A 21,940-nucleotide genomic window follows, 5' to 3' on the forward strand; every position below is an offset into this window, starting at 1 on the left:
AAGGGACAACGCCCAGGCCCAGAGTTCAAGCCCCACAACCGACAAAAAAAAAAAAATTATGTGGGAAAAACTAGAGGAAACCATCCCTAATGAGCAAAAACAATACCAGTCCCTGTTTCAATCAGGAGTATAAATTCATTATTTGTGAATTACCAGGTATAATGTTGAGAAGTATTTTGTCTCATTATTGGGAATTAAATGAACTAATACTGGTTAAAACATAGGTAAGTACAAACTCAAATAATTAAACTGTTTCCCTGTAATTTATCCAGTTCTAGAACCAGGCTTGAGAATACATTTAAAAAAGAACAAAAATATCCTGTACCCCAAAAAGAAAATTCCATGTCTGATATATAGTGAAAGATTACTAGACATGCTAAGATATAAGAAAATACAACCCAAAACTGAAGAGAAAACTCAATTAATCAAACATAACCTAAAAATGGCAAACTTGTTTTTTTTTTTCAAGTATTAAAAGATTCTTTCAACAAACTAAATTCTGAGCTTGTTAAGAAAAGATATACAGCTGGGCACTGGTAATTCACGCCCTGTAATCCTAGCTACTGGGGAGGCTGAGATCTGAGGATCACGGTTCAAAGTCAGCCTGTGCATTAAAGTCTATGAGATTCTTATCTCCAAGTAAATGCCAAAAAGCTAAAAATGGAGCTGTGGTAGAAAGCATCAGCCTTGAACTAAAAAAGCTCAGGGACAACACCAGGCCCTGAGTTCAAGCCCCAAGGCTAAACCAAAAGAGAAAGAGGGGGGTGATCATATCATATTAAAATTCCTTTTTTATTTAAAAAGATCTAAGTTGAAATTTTATGCCTAAAACTGCAAATTTTGAGGTGAAAAAATACAGAGATTAATACCAGAATATGACAGACCCAAATATCAGCAAATGTAAGCAAACTAAGCATAAGAAACTATCCAAAATGTATTTGAACAATCACTGGCCAAAACTTTCTCAAATCTTATTATGAACGCACATATTGTGACCATCAACACACACAAAAACACAAAAATGACAGAAGAACTGCCCAGTAAGTATGAGTCAAAGTTCATTACCTAGTATAAAAGACAGAAATAGAGAGTAATACAGAAGCCAGCCTAGGCAGGAAAGTCTATGAAACTCTTATCACCAATAAACCACCAGAAAACTGAAGTGGTGCTGTGACTCAAGTGGTAGAGTGCTTGTCTTGAACTGAAGAGCACAGGGACAGTGCCCAGGCCTAGAGTTCAAGCCCCAAAACCAACAGAAAAAAGAAAGAAACAAAGAAAGAATTCCAATGAGTACAAACTTAATGAAGAACATAAAAGTAGGAATATGATCAAGCTAAACTACAAACCAATAAACACCATTAGATAATACAGTACAAAACAAAGAATTACTTTGACTTGAAAGAACATTGGTGAGGGGCTAGGAAGATGGCTCAGTGGTAGAGTGCTTGCCTTGCATGCATGAGGCCCTGGGTTCGATTCCTCAGCACCACATAAGCAAAAAGAAAAAAGCCGGAAGTGGCGCTGTGGCTCGAGTGGTAGAGCACTAGGCTTGAGCTGAGGGACAGCACCCAGGCCCAGAGTTCAGGCCCCACGACCGGACCCAAAAAAAACAAACATACAAAGAAAGAACATTGGTGAAAGGTAATACACTGAAAAATGGAGAAGGCTTTACATGGAGGTTCTATTCAATCTAAAATTAGCATTTTAAGACAGCTATAATTTGACAGGCAAGATTAAGCAAAAAAAGACAAAAAGAATCATAAGTAAAACACTGTAAGAATATAGGAGCTATATATATATATATATATATATAGCTTCAATTGTTCATCTTGGCTAAAGAGAACATGAAGAAGCTGCCTAGTAAGAGTGTTACTATAGTAAAAAAAAAAAAAAAAAAAAAAAGATCATGAATGCCCAACTAATGAGTCTAGATTATAGTAACTATAGCAATGGTTCTCAAGGGTATGGCAGGACCAGTAGTATCAACATCTTCAGGGAACTTGTTAGAACTTCAAATTATTGGGTTTCTTCCCAGATCTACTGAATCAGACATTGTGAGGGTGGGCCAAGCCATCTGTGTTGTAACAAGCACTCTAGCAATTCTGACACATACTAAAGTTTGAGACCACTGGACAATGGAGATCCAATATATACTTGTTTTTACAAAGCTGAGAACCAGACTCAGGGCCTTGTACTTAAGTGCTCTTCCCCTGTACTAAATCCCAATCCCCCAATATATGCTTTTAAGTAGGAAACAGAATAACAAAATAATATTCTAAAATGTTTTTAATCAGATAATAATAGTAAAAATGGATTTAAAAAGAGGAAGTGAATAGCAGTGGGAAGACCAGTTAGAAATCATGTAAGAAACAAAGGAGGAGGTAGCAATGCTCAATAGGAAATGTGCTCATTACCTTACTCATGTAAATGTAACCCCTCTGTACAGTATCTTTACAAATATATAGATAATAAAAAATAATAAAGAAACCATGTAAGAATAAAACTCAACAACTTAGAGGCAAGAGGAGACAGACAAACTGAGACTGATGCACTGAGCCCAAGACTCGGTGACAAGAACACAACACACATAAAGAGAGATAGGAAAATGGTTTGCTTTGTGTTGTTTTTAAATATTGTTTTACAATGGTAACTAGTAACTAGTTTAGTAGAGACTTTTATAGAAAAGGGAAGCAATGTAATTTGTTGGCATTTAGAACAATGATTTCAAGACTCTAGCAGATCAAAAATGAGAATGGAATTCTGGAGAGAAGTCAGAACTGAACATATACAGAAATGATAATTAAATCCATGAGCCTGAGCAAAACTTCTAGAAAATGAAAGCTTTCAAAAGACAAAAAAAATAGACTATGATGCAAAAAAATCAAGAATTACTAAGAAATCAAAGCAGATAAAAACAAGAAGAAACAACACCAACCAAGCACTTTTCAATTTTATCTTCAACTACTAACACTCCAGACAGAAAAGATTTCACTCTGCATAAATTAGCACTCTACATTCTTGTTCTACTTTACTTCTTTTCCTAATCTCACGTCATAGAATGTCCTACCTATCATCCAAACCTATGAAACTTTATCCATTTAATAAGGCCCAACTCATAATCCATGGTTGCTTGAGCCAGTGGATTTGGGCTTGTGGTGGCACAGTTACACCATGGCACTAACGTTCAAACTGCAAGTCAATATTCTGAGATTCAATGGGAACAAACAGGGTATGAACTGACAGCAATACTCAGAGGTCTTAACAGAGTGGAAGGTCCTAGAGAATGAGCTGACATCAGTACTTTGAGGTTGAAGAATGCATGCAGTTTCTAGCTTGTACAAACAAAAATAATAATTCAGAACTGTATGGGAACATGTCAGAGCATATATAAGAGCTGAGAAAGCTCAGCTGGAATCCCAGTTCCCCTTACATACACCAGATGATACAGGTAACTTAATCTCTGTTTTCTCATCTATGAAACAAGGAGACTACTTCTCCTGTCCTTCTCAAAAAAGCACTGCCAAAATAATGTCAGATAACATGTGAGGATAGGAGCAACTTTCCTTATACCCCCTGGTATAGCACAGTACTTTCTGTTTGACCACTCAAATGGCTTTCTAGAACAAAACAATGTTCCAAACTCTAAACTCAGATGAATTCATGATGAACAATGCATAAATGCATAAATTCATATCTACACTAATCTATGAATTCTTCTGATATGTAAATTTAGGATTTCTTTTATCTTCCCTTTTTTTGCTGATGCTAGGTATTAAACTCAGTGTTTCAAGCACACTAGGAAAGCAATTTACAATTGAGCTAAACCCTCTGTCCCACCCTTGTGTGTATGTGTGTTTATGTGGTAAGATTACAAATTATTACAATACAAATTACACTTGAAATAACAAATTTCAAGTGTATTATATATACATTACTAACTACTGTACAATAGATTCTCAAAACATATTATCTTATAACTGAAAGTTTGTACCCTATGATATGTAAAGTGATGAATGCATTAATTAGTTTGACTGGTAATCATTTCACAATGTACACATACATCAAGTTATCACATTGTATACTTATCAGACAATTCTTATTTGCCAATTATCTCTTGATAAAGCTGAAGGGGATTTTTTTTCAAAGAAAACTGGGGAAAGTTAGAAAAGTTGATAAAAGGGGACTGGGAAGGTGGCTCAGTGGTAGAGTGCTTGCCTTGCATTCATGAGGCCCTGGGTTCGATTCCTCAGCACCACATAAGCAAAAAAGAAAAAAGCCGGAAGTGGCGCTGTGGCTCAAGTGGTAGAGCGCTAGCCTTGAGCTGAAGAGCTGAAGGACATCGCCCAGGCCCAGAGTTCAGGCCCCACGACCGGACCCCAAAAATAAAAAGCAAAGTTGCTAAAAAAAAATTCTAAACTCAATGAAAATGAAAATCAATGAAAACATCAGTATATTTTAATATAGAAAATATTTTCCAGTTATATGATTTTTAGGGAAGAAAAATCACGTAACATTAAAGAAAGAAAAATAAATAAAACAGTTTGAGTGCATCTGCCGTGTTACTAGGAAAAAAGCTATACAGTATGAGAAGACTCAGTGATGAACTATAATGAAATAGATATAAGCCTTACTAATAATACAAATCTTGGCATAATGCTTAGATCAATTTAACAAGTTCACGAAGGGCAAGACAAAATGTTAAGCACAATACAAAGCAGACTAAGATATGCCATACAGTGAAGGTAATTCCATGGCCCCCTGGGCCTGCGATAGATAGGCATGTTGTCTTACTGTAATTATTAATAGCACCTTCACCAACTCTCCAAAGTAGGCCACTTTAGACAATGAATTAATTATGTTGCCTATTTATAATAGCACTTGTATAAGATTAACAATATTAATGGTACAGTAAGACACAATTAATTTGTCTGTGAAATGGGGACAGGTTCTGTAGACACTCGATTTCAGACATCTTTTAGAAGATGAGACAAGATGTGAATGTGCTAAGCTCTCAAAAAATATATTACATAAATGCAATGCCATGCTGTGATCCTGAAAATGCTCAGGGAAGGAGGGGGAGAAGAGCAGGACTGGCAGTACAGTCAGGCTAGAAATGAAGAAGTCCAGATGCACCATCCTGATTCACACTCCTACTCTTCTGCCCCCTTCCAGTCTGTAACAATGTTGCATATAAAATGCCGTGAAAGCAAATTAGAAATTAATGGCACAAGAATGAGAAATTATTTTTAATGAAAATGTGTAATTTACATGCATTCTAAAGTAAACAGAATTTGTGAGAAGGGGTTTAAAAAAAGATTCACCAGTTGAAGCAGGCGTTTCAATAATACCCCCACCCCAAAACAGCCAAAGGCACTAAGTTAAACATCTTGCTCAGTGCCACTATTAAACAAAGTCACAAATGTTTAGTTCTTTCTTAGACTACATCGGCCACTCTTCCAGTTTTTTACTAGGTTGTATTTAAGAGTATATTTAGCATTTTAAGTACATCGTTCTATAAAAATTATACTGTGATGCTTAAATTCCTACTCCACTAGAAAAACATGAAACTGAACTATAATGTACTATTGGAGACCCTAATACGCTATGACTTAGACAGTCTAACAAAAGCAGAACCCATTATAATGAAACAGAATTGTGAAAGTAGAAGTAAAACAGACTGAATGATAAAAAATGGTAGGGTAAAAAGTTTTTAGGTACTATACTGTTTGCTTTGAGGAACAAGTGGATGCTAGATAAATTTTTTTTTTTTTTTTGGTCACTCACAAGGTTTAAACTCAGAGCCTGAGTATGGGCACTTTCCCCAAGCTTTTGCGCTCAATGCTAATGCTCTACCTCTACTTCTAGTTTTCTGGTGCTCAATGGAAATAGTCTCACAAACTTTGCTGCCCCAGCAGCAAAGATCTCAGTCTCCTGAGGAGCTAGGATTATAAGCATGAGCCACCGGTGCCTGAGTTGATACAATTTTTGACATACAAAGCTTCAGTTAAAAATAATAAGCATTTACTTCAGCCTCTTTCTTCTTATTGCAGAGAATCATAATAGTTCAGGAGCTACTATGACCACACAAATTGATGCTAACTGAAATGAACTCCAAGACATGGAAACAACAGGTCTTTTTTTCATATGTCAACTTTGGTGTCACCAATGTACTGTATCTAGTTGTTTCTTATTTTACTTAACTTGAGGGAAGGGAAGGGAAATAACAAAATGATGAAAGAAGTATGAAGGATGACCCATTGCAACAATGATACTCACAGGATACTATGTTGGAAATGAACTTTACAACTTCCAGGGGGGTAGTGGAGGGAGGAAAGGGATAATGGGAGAACAACAATGGAGTGGGTAACAATGTTCAACAAGAAATGTACCTTACTCATGTAACTGTAACCCCTCTGTACAGCATCTTTACAATAATATAAAATTTAAAAAAATAAGCATTTAGCCAGACATCCAACGAGTGGTTCATGCCTATAATCCTAACTACTCAGGAGGTTAAGATCTGAGGATCATAGTTCAATGCTAGCCCAGGCATAAAAATCTGACAGACTCTTATCTGCAATTAATCAACAAAAAACAGCTGCAAGTGGAACTGTAGTCCAAGTGGCAGAGCACCAGCCTTGAATGAAAAAGTCAAGCAAAAACAAGAGGCTTTGATGTACTCAAGGATTTGTTCACAGTGGTAACACTCCACACATATGCATTTAACATCAAATGAATTAAAAATGATTAACTAACTTGTAATTCTATGAACTACTATGTTAAATATCTGTCAACGTTTACATAATACTCTCTCCATCTATAGATCATACACAATTGTAATTTTTTCTTTAAAAGATATTTCTACTATTCAAAAATGTGAATTTCTGAAATCTTCTAGATTTAAATATTTTTGTAATAGTGGCATTCCACAGTTTGGATGCCTGTCCCCTGCAAAACTTACCATGAAATCTGGTTGTCATGTTAGAAAATAGGATGTTGCAGGGGTTGGGAAGGTGGCTCAGTGGTACAGTGCTTGCCTTGCATGCCTGAGGCCCTGGGTTCGATTCCTCAGCACCACATAAGCAAAAAAAAAGAAAAAGGCCAGAAGTGGTGCTGTGGCTCAAATGGTAGAGTGCTAGCCTTGAGCTGAAGAGCTGAGGGACGGACACCAGGCCCAGAGTTCAGGCCCACAACCGGACCCCCAAAAAAAAAAAAAAAAGAAAATAGGATGTTGGGGGCTATAGACCACAATGGCCTTACCTTCATGAGTGGAAAGGATGTCATTATAAAAGGCCAAGGTTTATCCCTTTAGTCTTATCTGCCATGTAATCAAAGTGTCCCTCCTCTCCAAAAGACACAGCATTCAGGGAACCATCGTGGGACCAGAATCATCAAACTTACTGGCACCTTGGTACTGAACATCCTAGCCTCCAAAACTGTAAGGTGTTCATTATAAATTACCCAGTCTGTAAAATTCTGTTACAAAGGCACAAATTAGACATGGCTACATTGCCAGCGTAGTTCTCTGAGCATTTCTCTAGGCATCAACCCTACTTCAAAGAGTCACATCTTATGGTACTGGGGATTATGTTTCCAAAACATATGTTTTTGAAAGACACATTTCAATCTGTTCACTCCTTTATAGAGAAAGTCTGTTCACTCCTAATTTAGAAGAATTGAGGAGATATAGGTGCAGAAGTGATAATGAACAGTAAGAAATCTAAAATGAAAGAACTTTAACCATACTAAATTTATTTTTTTGCGGCGGGAGGAGGGTCCGGTCATTGGGTCTGAACTCTGGGCCTGGGCGCTGTCCCTCAGCTCTTCAGCTCAAGGCTAACACTCCACCACTTGAGCCACAGTGCCACTTCTGGCTTTTTTCTTTTTGCTTATGGGGTGCTGAGGAATCGAACCCAGGGCCTCATGCATGCAAGGCAAGCACTCTACCACTGAGCCACCTTCCCAGCCCCCCATACTAAATTTAAAGCAACAGGAAGAGTCTTCAAAAATATCAGGGTGACACTGATCAAGATGCACTGTATACATAAACTGCTTTGTTAAATGGCCAATTGGATAATTACTTAAACATAATAAAAAAAATAAGTATCAGGAAGAAAGTAATAGATCATACAAACTGGCTTAGAGATACAAGAATCAGGAGTAACCTGAAACCAGACAGGCATTCCCAAAACAAATACTTTGCACAGCAGATCAAGAATTTATCGTTAAGGAATATTATTGTTGCTGGGTGCTGGTGGTACCCAGATTACACATGTAATCCTAGCTACTCAGGAGGCTGAGATCTGAGGATTATGGTTGGTTCAAAGCCAGCCTGGGCAGGAAAGTCCGTGAGACTCTTATCTCCAGTTAACCACTAGAAAACCAGAAGTGGCATTGTGGCGCAAGTGACAGAGTGCTCGCCTTGAGCTGAAGAGCACAGGGACAGCGCCCAGGCCGAGAGATCATGCCACATGACCAACAACAAAAAAAAAAGTGTTATTGTTTGACAACAATTTATTATTTATTGTAATAACATTGTTAGGAAACAATGTTATTAGAGGATATCACTGCCATATCACATTATATAATACAGGAGATAATGTAATTTACTATACAGGAAGCATGTCAACTGACAAACACAAAAAAGAAGTTAAAAAGGAAGGCCTTAAAAGTTCTAATTGATTAAAATGAGACCATGAACAAATAAAGAAAACAACTTCTATGAAGAAACTAAGAACTTTGGAAATACCAGGAAAATGATAGGAATATTTAAGAACTAAAGACAGGCCGGGTGTTGGCTCACATCTGTAATCCTAGCTACTCAGGAGGCTGAGATCTGAGGATCACGGTTCAAAGCCAGCCCAGGAGGGAAAGTCCATGAGACTCTTATCTCCAATAAACCACTCACAAAACTGGAAGTGGCACTGTGGCTCAAGTGGTAGAACATTAGCCTTGAGCTGAAGAGCTTAGGAATAGCGCCCAGGCCCACAGTTCAAGCTCCATGACCGACAAAGAAAAAAGAACTAAAGACAGCAGGTATAGTAAATTAGTAAATCAGTAAAGTGTCTCTCCCAGTTGTCTTTGTCATGTACAATCCTCTCTCACAGATTCTGAGCTTAGCCAATTGCCTCGCTTTTCACCAATCTGATATTAGCAAGCATTGGCAAGCAGAAGTCTTGTAAGCACTAGCGCATAGGAGGAACTCATCTTCTTGTAATACCAGTACTTGGAAGCCAGCTGTCAGGCTATAATAAAGCTCAAGCCAGGCTCCTGAATGATGAGAGGCAGAGAAGGAGATATCATGCTGGTTAGAAGGATATCTTAGGTTATACAGTCCCAGCCCTCACAAATGAATGCTGATTGCCATTAATGACCTCAGCCCATTTCTACATGAACAGAAAAACTGTCCAGCTGAACACAGCCAATTCACAGAATTAAAGAAACAATAAACTGTTGTCATTATGTTATATTATGGGTTGTCTGTAAAGCAACAGTACATAACTGACACAGTCAGAACAGGATATGTGTTTAAGAAATCCCAGAGTACTGGGTGCCAGGGGCTCACGCCTGTAATCCTAGCTACTCAGAAGGCTGTGATCCTCAGATCACAGTTCAGAGACAGACAGGGCAGGAAAGTCCATGAGACTTATCTCCAATAAACCACCAGAAAACTGGAAGTGGCACTGTAGAGCTCAAGTGGTAGAGTGCTTGCCTTGAGCTGAAGAGCTGACAGACAGTGCCAAGGCCCAGAGTTCAAGCCCCACGACCAACAAAAAGAGAAAATTAAAAAAAAAAAAAAAGAAATCCGTATGACACTGAAAGTATTTTTATACCTGGGAAGAACCAGACATGGTAGTATCCTACAAAGATATTCAGCAGACTAAGGTAGGAAGATCTCTTGAACTTAAGAGGTTGAGAACAAACTAGATAATATATCAAGACACCAGTCTTAAAAAAGAAACAAGAAAAAAAACTGACAAGCCTTGTATATAAATAGACATTTTAAAAAAAGAAAGCTATTTAAATATTGAGGGTAAAATTAAAGCATAAAAACAGAAGAAAGGAAATAAAAAGGGCTGGGCATGGCAGTGTACATCTGTAATCCCAGTTCTGTAATCCCAGCTTCTCAGTAAGTAGACACTAAATCAGAGTTCTATGCCAGAAAATAAAAAAGTTATCAAGACTTTCTCTCCACAAACAAGCAAGTATAGTGGATCTTTAACCCCAGAGACAAGGGAGGCATACACATTGAGGCCAGCCACAAGCAAAAACACAAAACCCTATCTAAGAAAAACTAATGCTAAAAATGGTTCAGAGTCCTAGTAGAAGTCATGAGGCCCTAAGTTAAACCCCCTAATCACCCAAAAAGAAAAGGAAAAGGAAGGAAAAAAGCTAAAGATACTAAAGGCTTGTAAGCTGAGTCATGAGAAGCAAAAGGAAAACAAGACTAGCAACACAGTGAGTTTCTTGTAAGAAAACACAGGGAAAAAGCTTTCCACCTACTTCATCACTCTCATCTACTTCAATTCCACCATCTTTGTCATCATCCATTTGTTTATGGATCGTCTGAAGAGCTTCCAGACTAAATCTATCTTCTTCTGTGAAGCATGGTGGATTCAGTGACATGCAGGGATCTAAAATAAAACAAACAACAATTACTAACTTGCCACACCAAAACGCAAGCTACAGTAAAATAAGGCATTTTAAAAAGAAGAAAAATGCAATAAAATTAAACTTCAGCCTAAGAAGCTTGAAACATCAAAATGAAAAAAATATAATGTATGAACACAACTGACTAAAAATAAATAATCCTACTTGTAGTTTCCTCTGTCTGCAAAGCTCTTTTTTCTTAAATACATCCATGGTAAACAAACACCTTTCATTCTAACTCTGTTCCTCCTAAACTAACCTTCTCCTTTACTCTCAACTTGATTTTTCTTCATAGCACTCTATCAGAATACTACATTATCTATTTCTTTGTTTCCTTATTAATTTCTAAACTGTAAGTCAATCATGAGATCATAGGTTTTAATTTGATTGTTCCTCTTTCCAACATAGTTATATCACTATCACTGCCACTACATATTATGTTTTATATATGTGTACATTATTACAATGGGGTAACTAATAAATGATGTGCCTGACTCTTACATGTAAGCAATTGGCCTGATGAAAAAGAACTAGACTTTAGTAAGTGTATACAGAAAAAAAGAACAACGAAAACAAATTCAAGTGGAACCCACAAAAAACACAATTTGTCGAGCAAAGGCATTTTCAATTGGAAGAACTTAGGTCTGCTCTCTTCTTCCTCTTCTTTTCAAGCCCTCCCAACTACTACTGGTAGGTACTGGATGGGAGAGGGGCAGGAACATTAACTACAATGCACAGGCAAGAGGTACACAACCAAGAACTGTTCTCCCACTAGCCCACAGTACAGAAGAAAACACTAGTAAAGTGTTGGTGAGTAGCAATAGGATATAAATCTGTAAAGACAGCCTGGGGCTGTCAGTGAAGCACGACAGACATCAGTGAAAAGATTCTAAAAGAAGCCACTGATGGTTTTTAAGTAAGACAATACCTCCAACTAAGACTGTAGATCACGGTAGAGTACCTGCTTAGCATGCGCCTAACTCTCCAAAAAGAAAAAAGGAAGAGTGCCATGAGGAAAAATGTCACAGGAAAAAATATTAAGGAATTAGCTTATATTTTATACAGCACAAATTTTTTCTCATAATCACATTTTAGCGAGAAAAAACACACAACTGTATTATCTGTACTACATAATATATAGACTGTATCTCCTATTTGTGCTTTAACACAGTGACTCATCTTTGTAGGGTGATTAACTGGACCTCTGCATAGTAATAAGACTATAGCAATATAGCTATAAGGACTAAGAGTAGTAATCTATATTTTTGTTTTGTTTCAGTATGCATTTCAGCTTATGCAAATTATACGATACCAATATTTTTAAATAGAGATAATGCTTGTAATTCTGTTTTCTTAAACATCTTTTTCTAGAAAGAAATAAGCTCCTTATTCTTCTGTGGCCCAAATTTTACTTTTACTTTTTTGTTCTTTTGCTGGGGGCTTGAACTCAGGGCCTAGGCACTGTCCCTAAGCTTTCATGCTCAAGTCTAGAGCTCAATTTTACTTTTTAATGGACTTCATTATAAATGATGCTATTAATATCACATCATATTACATTGTCACATTGTTATAAGCCAAGTCAATAATTTACACTAAAGTTCATTTGTGGTATTGCATATTTTATGGGTTTCAGTAAATGTAACATGTAGCTATTATGACAGCATATAGAATAGCATCACTGTACCCCCAAATCTCCTGTGCTTAACCTGCTTGGTCCTCATTCCCCTCACCCTGGCAACTGCTCATCTTTTTACTATCTCAACTAGCCTTTTCCAGGATGTCATATAATTTGAATCATCTGTGTGTAGTTTTTTTCATTTTGGCTTCTTTCAATTAGTAAAATGCCCATTAAGATTCCACCACATGGCTATCATGGCTTGATAGCTCATTTTCTTTTTAGCACTAAGTAATAGTGCACAGTCTGGATATGCCTCTGTTTGTCTCTATCCACTCCGTGCTTCCAAATTCTGCACTTACAATAAAGCTGATACAAAACATCAATATCCAAGTATTTGCATGGATATGGTTTCCTGACTTTGGGATAAACACCCAGAAATACAATTGCTAGACTGTATGGCAGACTGTAACTAATTCTCAAGAAACTACCAAGTTGACTTCCAAGGTGGCTGCACTAGTATGAGTTCCTACTGGCAATGAATGAGAATTCCTCTTGCTCCACAGCTCATGAGTATCTATTGTTGTTGCTCTGGAAGGACATACTAGCAGGTGTATATGTTTTATCATTTTAATGTTCTTTTCTCTGATAAATTATGTTATGGAATGTTTTTTCATATAGTTACTTGTCATCAGTATCTCTTCTGGAATAGGAGCTGTGTTTTGTTTTAATGAGACAAGTTTGCTACCAAAAAATGTTTATCACATCAGTCCAAATAGAAAATTATAGAGTACAAATTACACAAGGGGGGGGGGGAGTGAGGAATAAAGGTCACACTGAAGAGACAACTGAATGACATATGGCTGACATGTTAGGCCTAAAAGTTGTCTAGATAAAACAAAGCTACATTTCTCTTCAATTTAGCTGAGTTAGACCAAAAACAGTTACAAAATGCATCAAATGATTTTATTATATCTGGAAGATAAATATGCCATATTTTCTATTTTGTCATCCCAGTCAACTGACAGATGTAAGGAATATAGTTTAGAAACCTAAGAAAATAAGAGCTCTAAAGGAAAAAAAATGAATCTATAGAAATGGAAATGCAGTGTTTAGAGCTAATTTTCCTTCTATCTTACCATTTTAGTCAGTGAATTTAAATGCAGAAAAGAACTAAGAAGTGAGCCAGGTGACTTAATCATAAACCAATTAATGTAGCCCACTAACAATGAACAGCATCAGATGGTGCCAAGATCTTGGCTTACCATCTTGGCAACTATTTATGAATCTCATGATTAGGATATTCTTAATTACCACAATTGAAAAAAAAATTTTAATGTTGTTTTTATTTGTATTTATTGCTTTTTCTAAGAGTTCGAGCATGAATCAAATGTTCCAACTTCAGTACTTTTAGGAAAAACTTTCTCTAATATCTTCAGGGATAATCTACTGGTGTCATTTTTTTCAATATTCTAAAACTAGAAAGGAAAACAAACAATGCCTTCTTTCTCTTCTAATGACATCTCTACAGAGTCTATCTTATATTTCCAATATCCTTTAACGCTGCTAGGATTTAGCATACGAAAACATCCTGTACATAGGATTATCAGTCATTCTCAAAAACACAAATATAATTAGTAATAATTAGTATGGCATATTTTTCTCAAGTACATAACAGGCCTTCAAAATATGCTAGAATTTGCTGAGAGCATTTCACATGCCAGAACAACAAATGAGAAAGAGAAGTTGGCATTGGATTTGTACATATAATACTATACTAGACTGGCATATAAATGCAGGCAGTAGGTTCTAGAATGTCTAATACCTACTCAGACATTTGAAAAGTTCAACAGTTAAACAAGATACACTTTCTAATGGAGGGCTGAAAAACAAATGTAAATATATCTAACTATGACATAAGTATTATGACTCTTTCTGAAAACTTCTGGTTGATGAATAACACTTGGAGATGCAAACCTCTATAATCACTAATCGTAGAAAATCCCTGTTAGTTTACCTGGAAAGAAGTTGCCCCTGACTGCTATTTAAAAACTCCACTGAAAAACTGCTCCTTTCACCTGTATATTCCAAGTGTTTGAACTAAAGTATCATATAACGTATCATTCCTTAGGTTCAACCTTCTCATTTTCTAAAAATATTTTAAAATTTGCTACTTCTAAGCTACTTTACTCCCATTTATTCCCCCACCTACCACCATACTACAAAGCAGCTTAAGTTCCTGCTAATCTTTTCTGTAAGAGCCAAAAGTAATTCCCATCTCAAAACTAAATTAATATGAAACTTATCATTGCCTAGCAAATTCTTCTACCCAAAAAATATCCACACTTCAATTCATAATTAACCAATATGTTCCTTCACTGCACATAAATAAGAGTAGGAGTCTTTAAACAACTATATTTATTTCTATATGCACTGATACCTGTATTTTTTCTATTTTCTTTTATACCATAAGCTCCTAGAAAGCAAAAATATATTGTATCATCTATCATGTGGGAAAATATTTTTGACTAATGTGGAAAAAAAAGCATACAGGTTCATTCACATATTTATTTATTGACTCCTGGCTTCCTAGAATGCTATTAAAAAATGTTTTAGTTATATGCCAAAGGCTCATGCCTAAAATCCTAGTTACTAGGTTCAATTCCTTGGTAGCACATAAGCAAAAAAATAAAATGAACTTTTTAAAAGATTGTTATTAATTCCAAACAATATGTTGTTAAGATCCAAGAACAATCCATTAGGCTGGGGATGTAATTCAGTGGCAGAACACATGTCTAGCAGGCACAAGGCCTAGGGTTCAGTCCCCAGTACCACAAGAGCAATTTGTGCAATTTGTGGCTTTATTTTCAGCAGTTCAGAATTTATTATCATTAAAATAAAATCAGAATCACAGTATTATAGATGAATAATACAAGGGAACCAAAAGAGTATTCACTTCATTTCACACTGCCACATACTACATATAACTTTAGAAAATTATTTAGCCTTAAGTTCTTCATCTACAGAATGGAAATAACAGCAACCTTGCCAGATTGATGTCAGAATTAAGTGAGATAGATAGATGGATAGATAGTAGATAGATAGATAGATAGATAGATAGATAGATAGATAGATAGATAGATAGATAGATAGATAGATAGATAGGTAGATAGATAGATAGATCACCAAGCAGTTTGTGTAATATATCTGGAACTCAAAGCTAACCCTTAAAAGATAACTGTGGTAGCTGGGCACCAATGGTTCACACCGTGATCCTAGTTACTCAGGAAGCTGAGATCTGAGGCTCACAGTTCAATGCCAGCCCAGTCAGGAAAGTCCCTGAGACTCTTATCTCCAACTAAGCACCAAAAAAAAAATGAAGAAAGAAGAAAGAAGAAAGAAGAAAGAAGAAAGAAGAAAGGAGGGAGGAGGGAGGAGGAGGAGGAGGAGGAGGAGGAGGAGGAGGAGGAGGAGGAGGAGGAGGAGGAGGAGGAGGAGGAGGAGGAGGAGGAGGAGGAGGAGCAGGAGGAGGAGGAGGAGCAGGAGGAGGAGGAGGAGCAGGAGGAGGAGGAGGAGGAGGAAAGAAGACCCAAGTGGAGCTGTGGCTCAAGTGGTAAAGCAATAGCCCTAAGACAAAAAAGCTCAGGGACAGCACCCAGGTCCTGAATTTAAACCCAAGGTCAGGCACAAAATATAAAGGTAACTGTTGCTAGATTATATAGAGGTGAAGTGCCTACAGTAACTAGCTAATAAATGTCACAGTGGGAATTTCATAATATATTTCATAATGTAATCTGTCTAATCTTTCTATTGTATTACTATGTAATTATAAAAAAAAACACATTTAACTAAATACTTCCTGACAAAACTAAACATTCCCTAAAATAAAAACAGCAAAGACAATGAATGAAAGCAGCACTTACTGAGTGACTATTATAAAAAACATTGAGTACTTGACTTGATTATTTAATTCAAGTACTTTCACTAACTCTGTCATGTCAGTGTCATATTTCTTCTCTTGATGAGTAAACCACAGTTCTCATAGGTAATTTACCCTAAGTCAAACAGCTGGTTAACTGTCCCAAACCAAAGAACCTCATCTTTTCCTTTCCTACATCCCACACACAGCCTGTCAAAAGAAAAAGATCTACTAGCTGTAAAAAAAAAATACTTAAAAAGAATATTTTGAATGCAAATTCCAAAACAGGAACCTAAGGGCAGGATCACTAAAATTATTACTAAACAGGAGTATAAATCTTCCTAAAAGTATTATTTTTAAAAAGAAAATTCTCATTTAGATGTTTTGCTATGTGCTTATTAATTGTGCAAGCAACTATTATATGAAATTTGCAGTTTTTTAAAGAAAACAAATCCACATTTCCAATCAGCAGAGTACATTTACCCCCAAAAACTTGGTCACAGCAACAAAAACATGGAATTCCCTTTGCCCAACTGTTCCACATAAGAAAACCCATACTACCATCATAAAGGAAGAGGAGTTACTTATGTACAACAACACGAATACAAGGCCACAACCAGAGAACAGATGTTTAGTGATATTTGTAAATCAAATATCTTAAGTTGAAAACTGCTTACATAGTGTATATAAAACCAGCTAAGCATGTAAAGTTCATGGCTCACATCTGTAATCCTAGCTATTCAAGAGGCTGATCACTGGACATCAGCACTGTACAGAAAAGACCATAAGACTTCCATTCAAATTAACTTGCAAAATGCTGGACTGGAGGCATGGCTCAAGTGACAAAGCACCGGCTGTGATGAAGTATACCTCAAGTAATTACAAGCTCCTGAGCTCAAGAATGGGTATCAACAAACTGCCAGTCAACCCTTTTAGTCATTAAAACTCAAAAGCAGAAAAGATGTTTATTTGGTAAGAGAAAAAAAATCTCACAAAACCCCTATTATATTACAAATAAAATTAAAATACTAGCTTGTAAATTCGGCTTTCAAAATACCAAGCTCTAAACCCATATGTAAAGTTTTTAACTTACTGATAATTAAAAACACTAAAGCAGAAATATAATGATGTTTCTTAATTTTGAAGAAACTATCTTCCTTCAATTTTTTTTATAGCCTGTTTAAGATACCCCAAAGCAGCAGGGAAATTGGAGATGTCATGACTCTGAGCACTGCAAGAAGCCTTCACAAACAGCTGAATCAGGAAAGGTATCTATTTAATAGTTTATAACACAACTGACACTGCTAGCATTTTCAAGTTTTATATGTGCTATAAAACAGCTGTAATTTTCAGAAATGTTTTATAAATTATTTTATTATAATTATTTTATTAAACGTTTTATATATTATTTATATTTTTCAAATATTCATAAATATTAGAAATCATAAGATCTTTATTTGCTGTAAAATAGGTAGATGAAAAGAGTTTGGTACCAAGGATGCTTTAATATTCTTAATACACAGAAAACCTTGTTTATACCTAAAATGCCATTTAAAATCTTTCTTTCCTATGCAACTGTTTACTTCAATTCAATCTTTCCTAGTAATGATTTAGGAATGGGTTCTCTTTCTAAACATTAGGTTTTACAGAAGATAATACTGAATGTTATAAAATGATTCCATCCATATCAAAAAACATGAATACAAATTAATTCTTCCCTTCCTAACTAAAGATTTCTCCTTAAGAAGAAACACACATTACTCCAAAAATTCAGCAACTGTCTAAAAAACTCATAATGTTAATTTTTTACCCAAAAGAATTACCCAAAGAAGAGTAACATTTTCTTCATATTCATAATAGCTTAATTTCTTCCATTTAGGGTGGAATTAAGCTTTGGAAACTGCTCGAGTAATAAATCTGCAGATTATCAAAAAATCACCCCAAAAATCCATTTCTAGTACAGATTTTCATGTAGCCTATGAACTATAAAATATATCAGCTTTCAGATTCAAAACTTTGGCAAAGTAGCAGGTTATAAAATTAACCCCCAAAAATCAATGGCTTTTCTGTATGCCAACAATGAGAAAAGTGTGGCTGAAATTAGGAAAGCAATTTCATTTGTAATAGCCCCACAAAAAATAAAATACCTAGGAATTAACTAAAGAAGTGAAGGACCTCTATGATGAAAACTTTAAAATCTTAAAAAAGGAAATCAACACAGAACTTAAAAAATGCTCCTGGATTGGAAAGATTAACATTGTGAAAATGGCAATTCTTCCCAAGGCTATCTACAAATTCAACGCAATACCTATCAAAATTCCAACCTCATTCTTCAAGGAAATAGAAGAGGCAATCCAAAAATTCATATGGAACAATAAAAGACCCCGAATAGCAAAAACGCTCCTCACCTGAAAGAACACTCCTGGAGGAATATCAATACCAAACTTCAAACTCTACTATAAAGCCATAGTAATCAAAACAGCTTGGTATTGGCATAAGAACAGACCTTAGGACCAATGGAATAGAATTGAAAACCCAGAAATGAACCTACAGACCTATAGCCATCTAATCTTCGATAAGGGAGCTAAAACAATAGAATGGAAGAAAGACAACCTCTTCAGTAAATGGTGCTGGCAAAATTGGTTAACTACATGTAGAAAACTTAAGCTAGATCCTTATATATCACCCTGCACCAGAATCAACTCCAAATGGATCAAAGACCTTGAACTCAAAGCAGACACTCTGAAAACATTACAGGATGGAATAGGAGAAACCCTAGGTCTCCTTGGCTCAGGCCGAAATTTTCTGAATAGAGACCCGGAAACACAACAAATCAAAGAAAGGTTGGACAAATGGGATTGCATAAAGTTGCAGAGCTTCTGCAGGGCAAATGACATAGCTAGCAAGATCAATAGAAAACCCACGGATTAGGAGAAGATCTTTACTAGCCATACAACGGACAAGGGTCTCATATCTAAAATATACTTGGAACTCAAAAAATTAAACCCCCCAACAACAAATCCTCAAAGAAACAACTGCCCAATAAATAAGTGGGCGAAAGACTTAAAGAGAAACTTCTCTGAAGAAGAAAGAAGGATGGCCAATAGACACATGAAGAAATGTTCAACATTCCTAGCCATAAAAGAAATGCAAATCAAAACAACATTGAGATGTCACCTCACTCCAGTTAGAACGGCAAAAATCAAGAACTCTAACAACAACAGATGCTGGAGGGATTGTGGACAGAAAGGAACCTTACTTCATTGTTGGTGGGAATGTAAACTTGTTCAACCACTTTGGAAAGCAGTATGGAGGTTCCTCAAAAGACTTCACATAGAACTCCCCTATGACCCAGCAATCCCACTTTTGGGCATTTACCCAAATGTTTACAAACAAGACCACACTAAAGCTACCAGCACAACGATGTTTATTGCAGCATTATTTACCATAGCTAAGATATGGAACCAACCCAGATGCCCCTCAGTAGATGAATGGATCAAGAAAATGTGGTATATATACACAATGGAATTCTATGCCTCCATCAGAAAGAATGACATTTCCCCATTTGTTAGGAAATGGAAAGGCTTGGAAAAAATTATATTAAGTGAAGTAAGCCAGGCCCAAAGAAACATAGGTCTCAAAGTTTCCCTTATTTGTAATATCTAGTATATGTATGAGTCAAGGGGAAAAGATCAGATAATGTGATGTCAGGAAAATGAACCCTTAGATGTGTATTTTAATGTTTTTTTCTTTCATGCATGTGTTTCTAACGCATTTATAAGATTATCTCTTTGTTGCTTTGTATGTCCCTCCCCCACAGTATAACCCCTGCTTTCACTATATTTGATGTCAGTATAACTTGTGGAGGAGATGGGGAAAAACCAGTTGTTTAAGGATACAGGTGGACCTGTTGCAACAATGAGAAGTACAAGTTGTCATGTCCAAAACGAGCTTTACAACGTCGGGGGGGGGGGGGGGGAGGAGAAGGATTGGGATGGGGGGGAGGGGAGAGGCTGGGAAGGGATGTGAAGGGTAAACAAAGGAGGAGGCTGCAATGCTTGGTAAGAAATGTACGCATTTACGCATTATCCTGCCCATGTAATTGTAACTCCTCTGTACAGTATGTTCACAAATAAAATTAAATTAAATTTAAAAAAAAATATCAGCTTTCAAACTTAAGATTTGTACTTTTTGGAATATACCATTTTTTATTGTCATCTAAAAAATAACTAACAATTTTTTCAGAATGAAAAGTACTAAAGATATGAAATTGCCAAATGTGTGTATGTGTGTGAGCACATTAGATTTAACTTAAGCAGTAACTTAAGTTGTTAAATATAAAGACAACATAACTTATCCTTTTTTCAAACATTTTCCAAAATACTGTTTTCTAAGTAAAAACTAAAACCAATACAAATTGACTTGTATAGTTTGCTCAGTTCTATGTTTCAATTGTGTATACTATCATAAGAAACAGAGATAGTATGTATTTACTGAATAAGTGATGCAAGGTAAACATTTAATAGGTGGTCATGCAATGAGGTGATCTGTATTTATATTTGGCTGGCTTAATTGTACTAGAAAATTTCATTGGTTCCCCTCTATGGAACAATCAACAAAAATAACCAAACTACAGGATATGACAACGTACTAGGCATTTGAGTTGGCAACAAGCAACTCCATTCTTACAAATGTGCATGCCAAAACTCTGCAATCATTCCTCTTCTCATTCTGTCCAACATCAAGAAATCTGTAAGATCTACCTTCAATACATCCTCCAGACTACTCTTTTCAGAGCACCATGATTGGTGGCATAGATTACTGTTCTTGTCTTTTGATGTCTTCCCTCCTCTTCTCCACTCATAATCACTCCCCTACAAACACTCAATTTCCTTGCCTTTCTCTCATTTTATCACACATGGTTAGCAAAGCTGCAACCCTGGTTAAACTGAATTCTCCATCCACTCTGCACTTACACCATGCATCTAAACCTGGCTGACCATGCTTTAAATTAATAACCACAGAACTCAATTAAAGCTGCCAAGGGAGCATATTCTTAAATCCCTGGTCTATTTACACTCCCACTCTATTTCACACCTTCTTGATCCTAAACCTTAACTTGCCTCCTCCTCAACCTTACTCAGACAAGGATGCTAGCTATACTTCAATGGAAGAAAACAAAATTAATGAACCTATCCAAAGAGGACTTCATAAGGCCTTATGGATTACAGAACCACCTCTCCGGAGTCTGTATCTTCATATTGTGTCTCTTGCCTACATTTCATCCCATTTAACACCTCATTTTAGGAATTTATCCTTAAAATTATTCTACAAATGAATGACTGTCATTAGTCTGTAAGCATACTGGTTTTCCTCCATTATTACAAAAAAAATGTAAGACTAAAAAAGACTCCATTTCATTACTGTTCTGTTTCTTTTTTCATCTTGCAGAAAATAGGCTTAAATGTTTTCAGGCTTGAAAACACTCCTAATGACCATCTTCAGTTTCTCTCCTCTTTTTCTCTTTTAAGGTGAGGAAAAAAATCTATAACTTCTATATTACTAAATCAAATAATCATCTATCTCACGCTTCAAGTTACTTTGCCCACAAGTAATCACTTGACAGAACTGATCATTTTCTTAGTTTCCAACACAATACAACAATTCTCTAGGCTGATTATCCCTTTCCTCCCCCTACAAAGGGCAGGAGGAAACACCTGACGATCGTGATTGTATGCATTATTTGACTATAATAT

At 36.1% G+C, this 21,940-nt stretch overlaps 1 protein-coding gene across 3 annotated transcripts in view; it reads right to left on the reverse strand.

Moving 5' to 3' along the window:
- The window catches only part of Stim2 (stromal interaction molecule 2), a 110,713-nt gene that overhangs the window by 61,082 nt on the left and 27,691 nt on the right, over positions 1-21,940 (reverse strand). For all 3 annotated transcript variants that reach the window (XM_070012926.1, XM_070012925.1, XM_070012927.1), the window contains exon 2: positions 10,504-10,634. In XM_070012926.1, the coding sequence (XP_069869027.1) occupies positions 10,504-10,634 (131 nt within the window). The remainder of the gene's footprint in view (positions 1-10,503; positions 10,635-21,940) is intronic.

Source organism: Dipodomys merriami, unplaced genomic scaffold, assembly GCF_024711535.1.
Source record: "Dipodomys merriami isolate MVZ:Mamm:240054 unplaced genomic scaffold, mDipMer1.0.p SCAF_9, whole genome shotgun sequence".
In the NCBI taxonomy this organism is placed as follows: Eukaryota; Metazoa; Chordata; class Mammalia; order Rodentia; family Heteromyidae; genus Dipodomys; species Dipodomys merriami.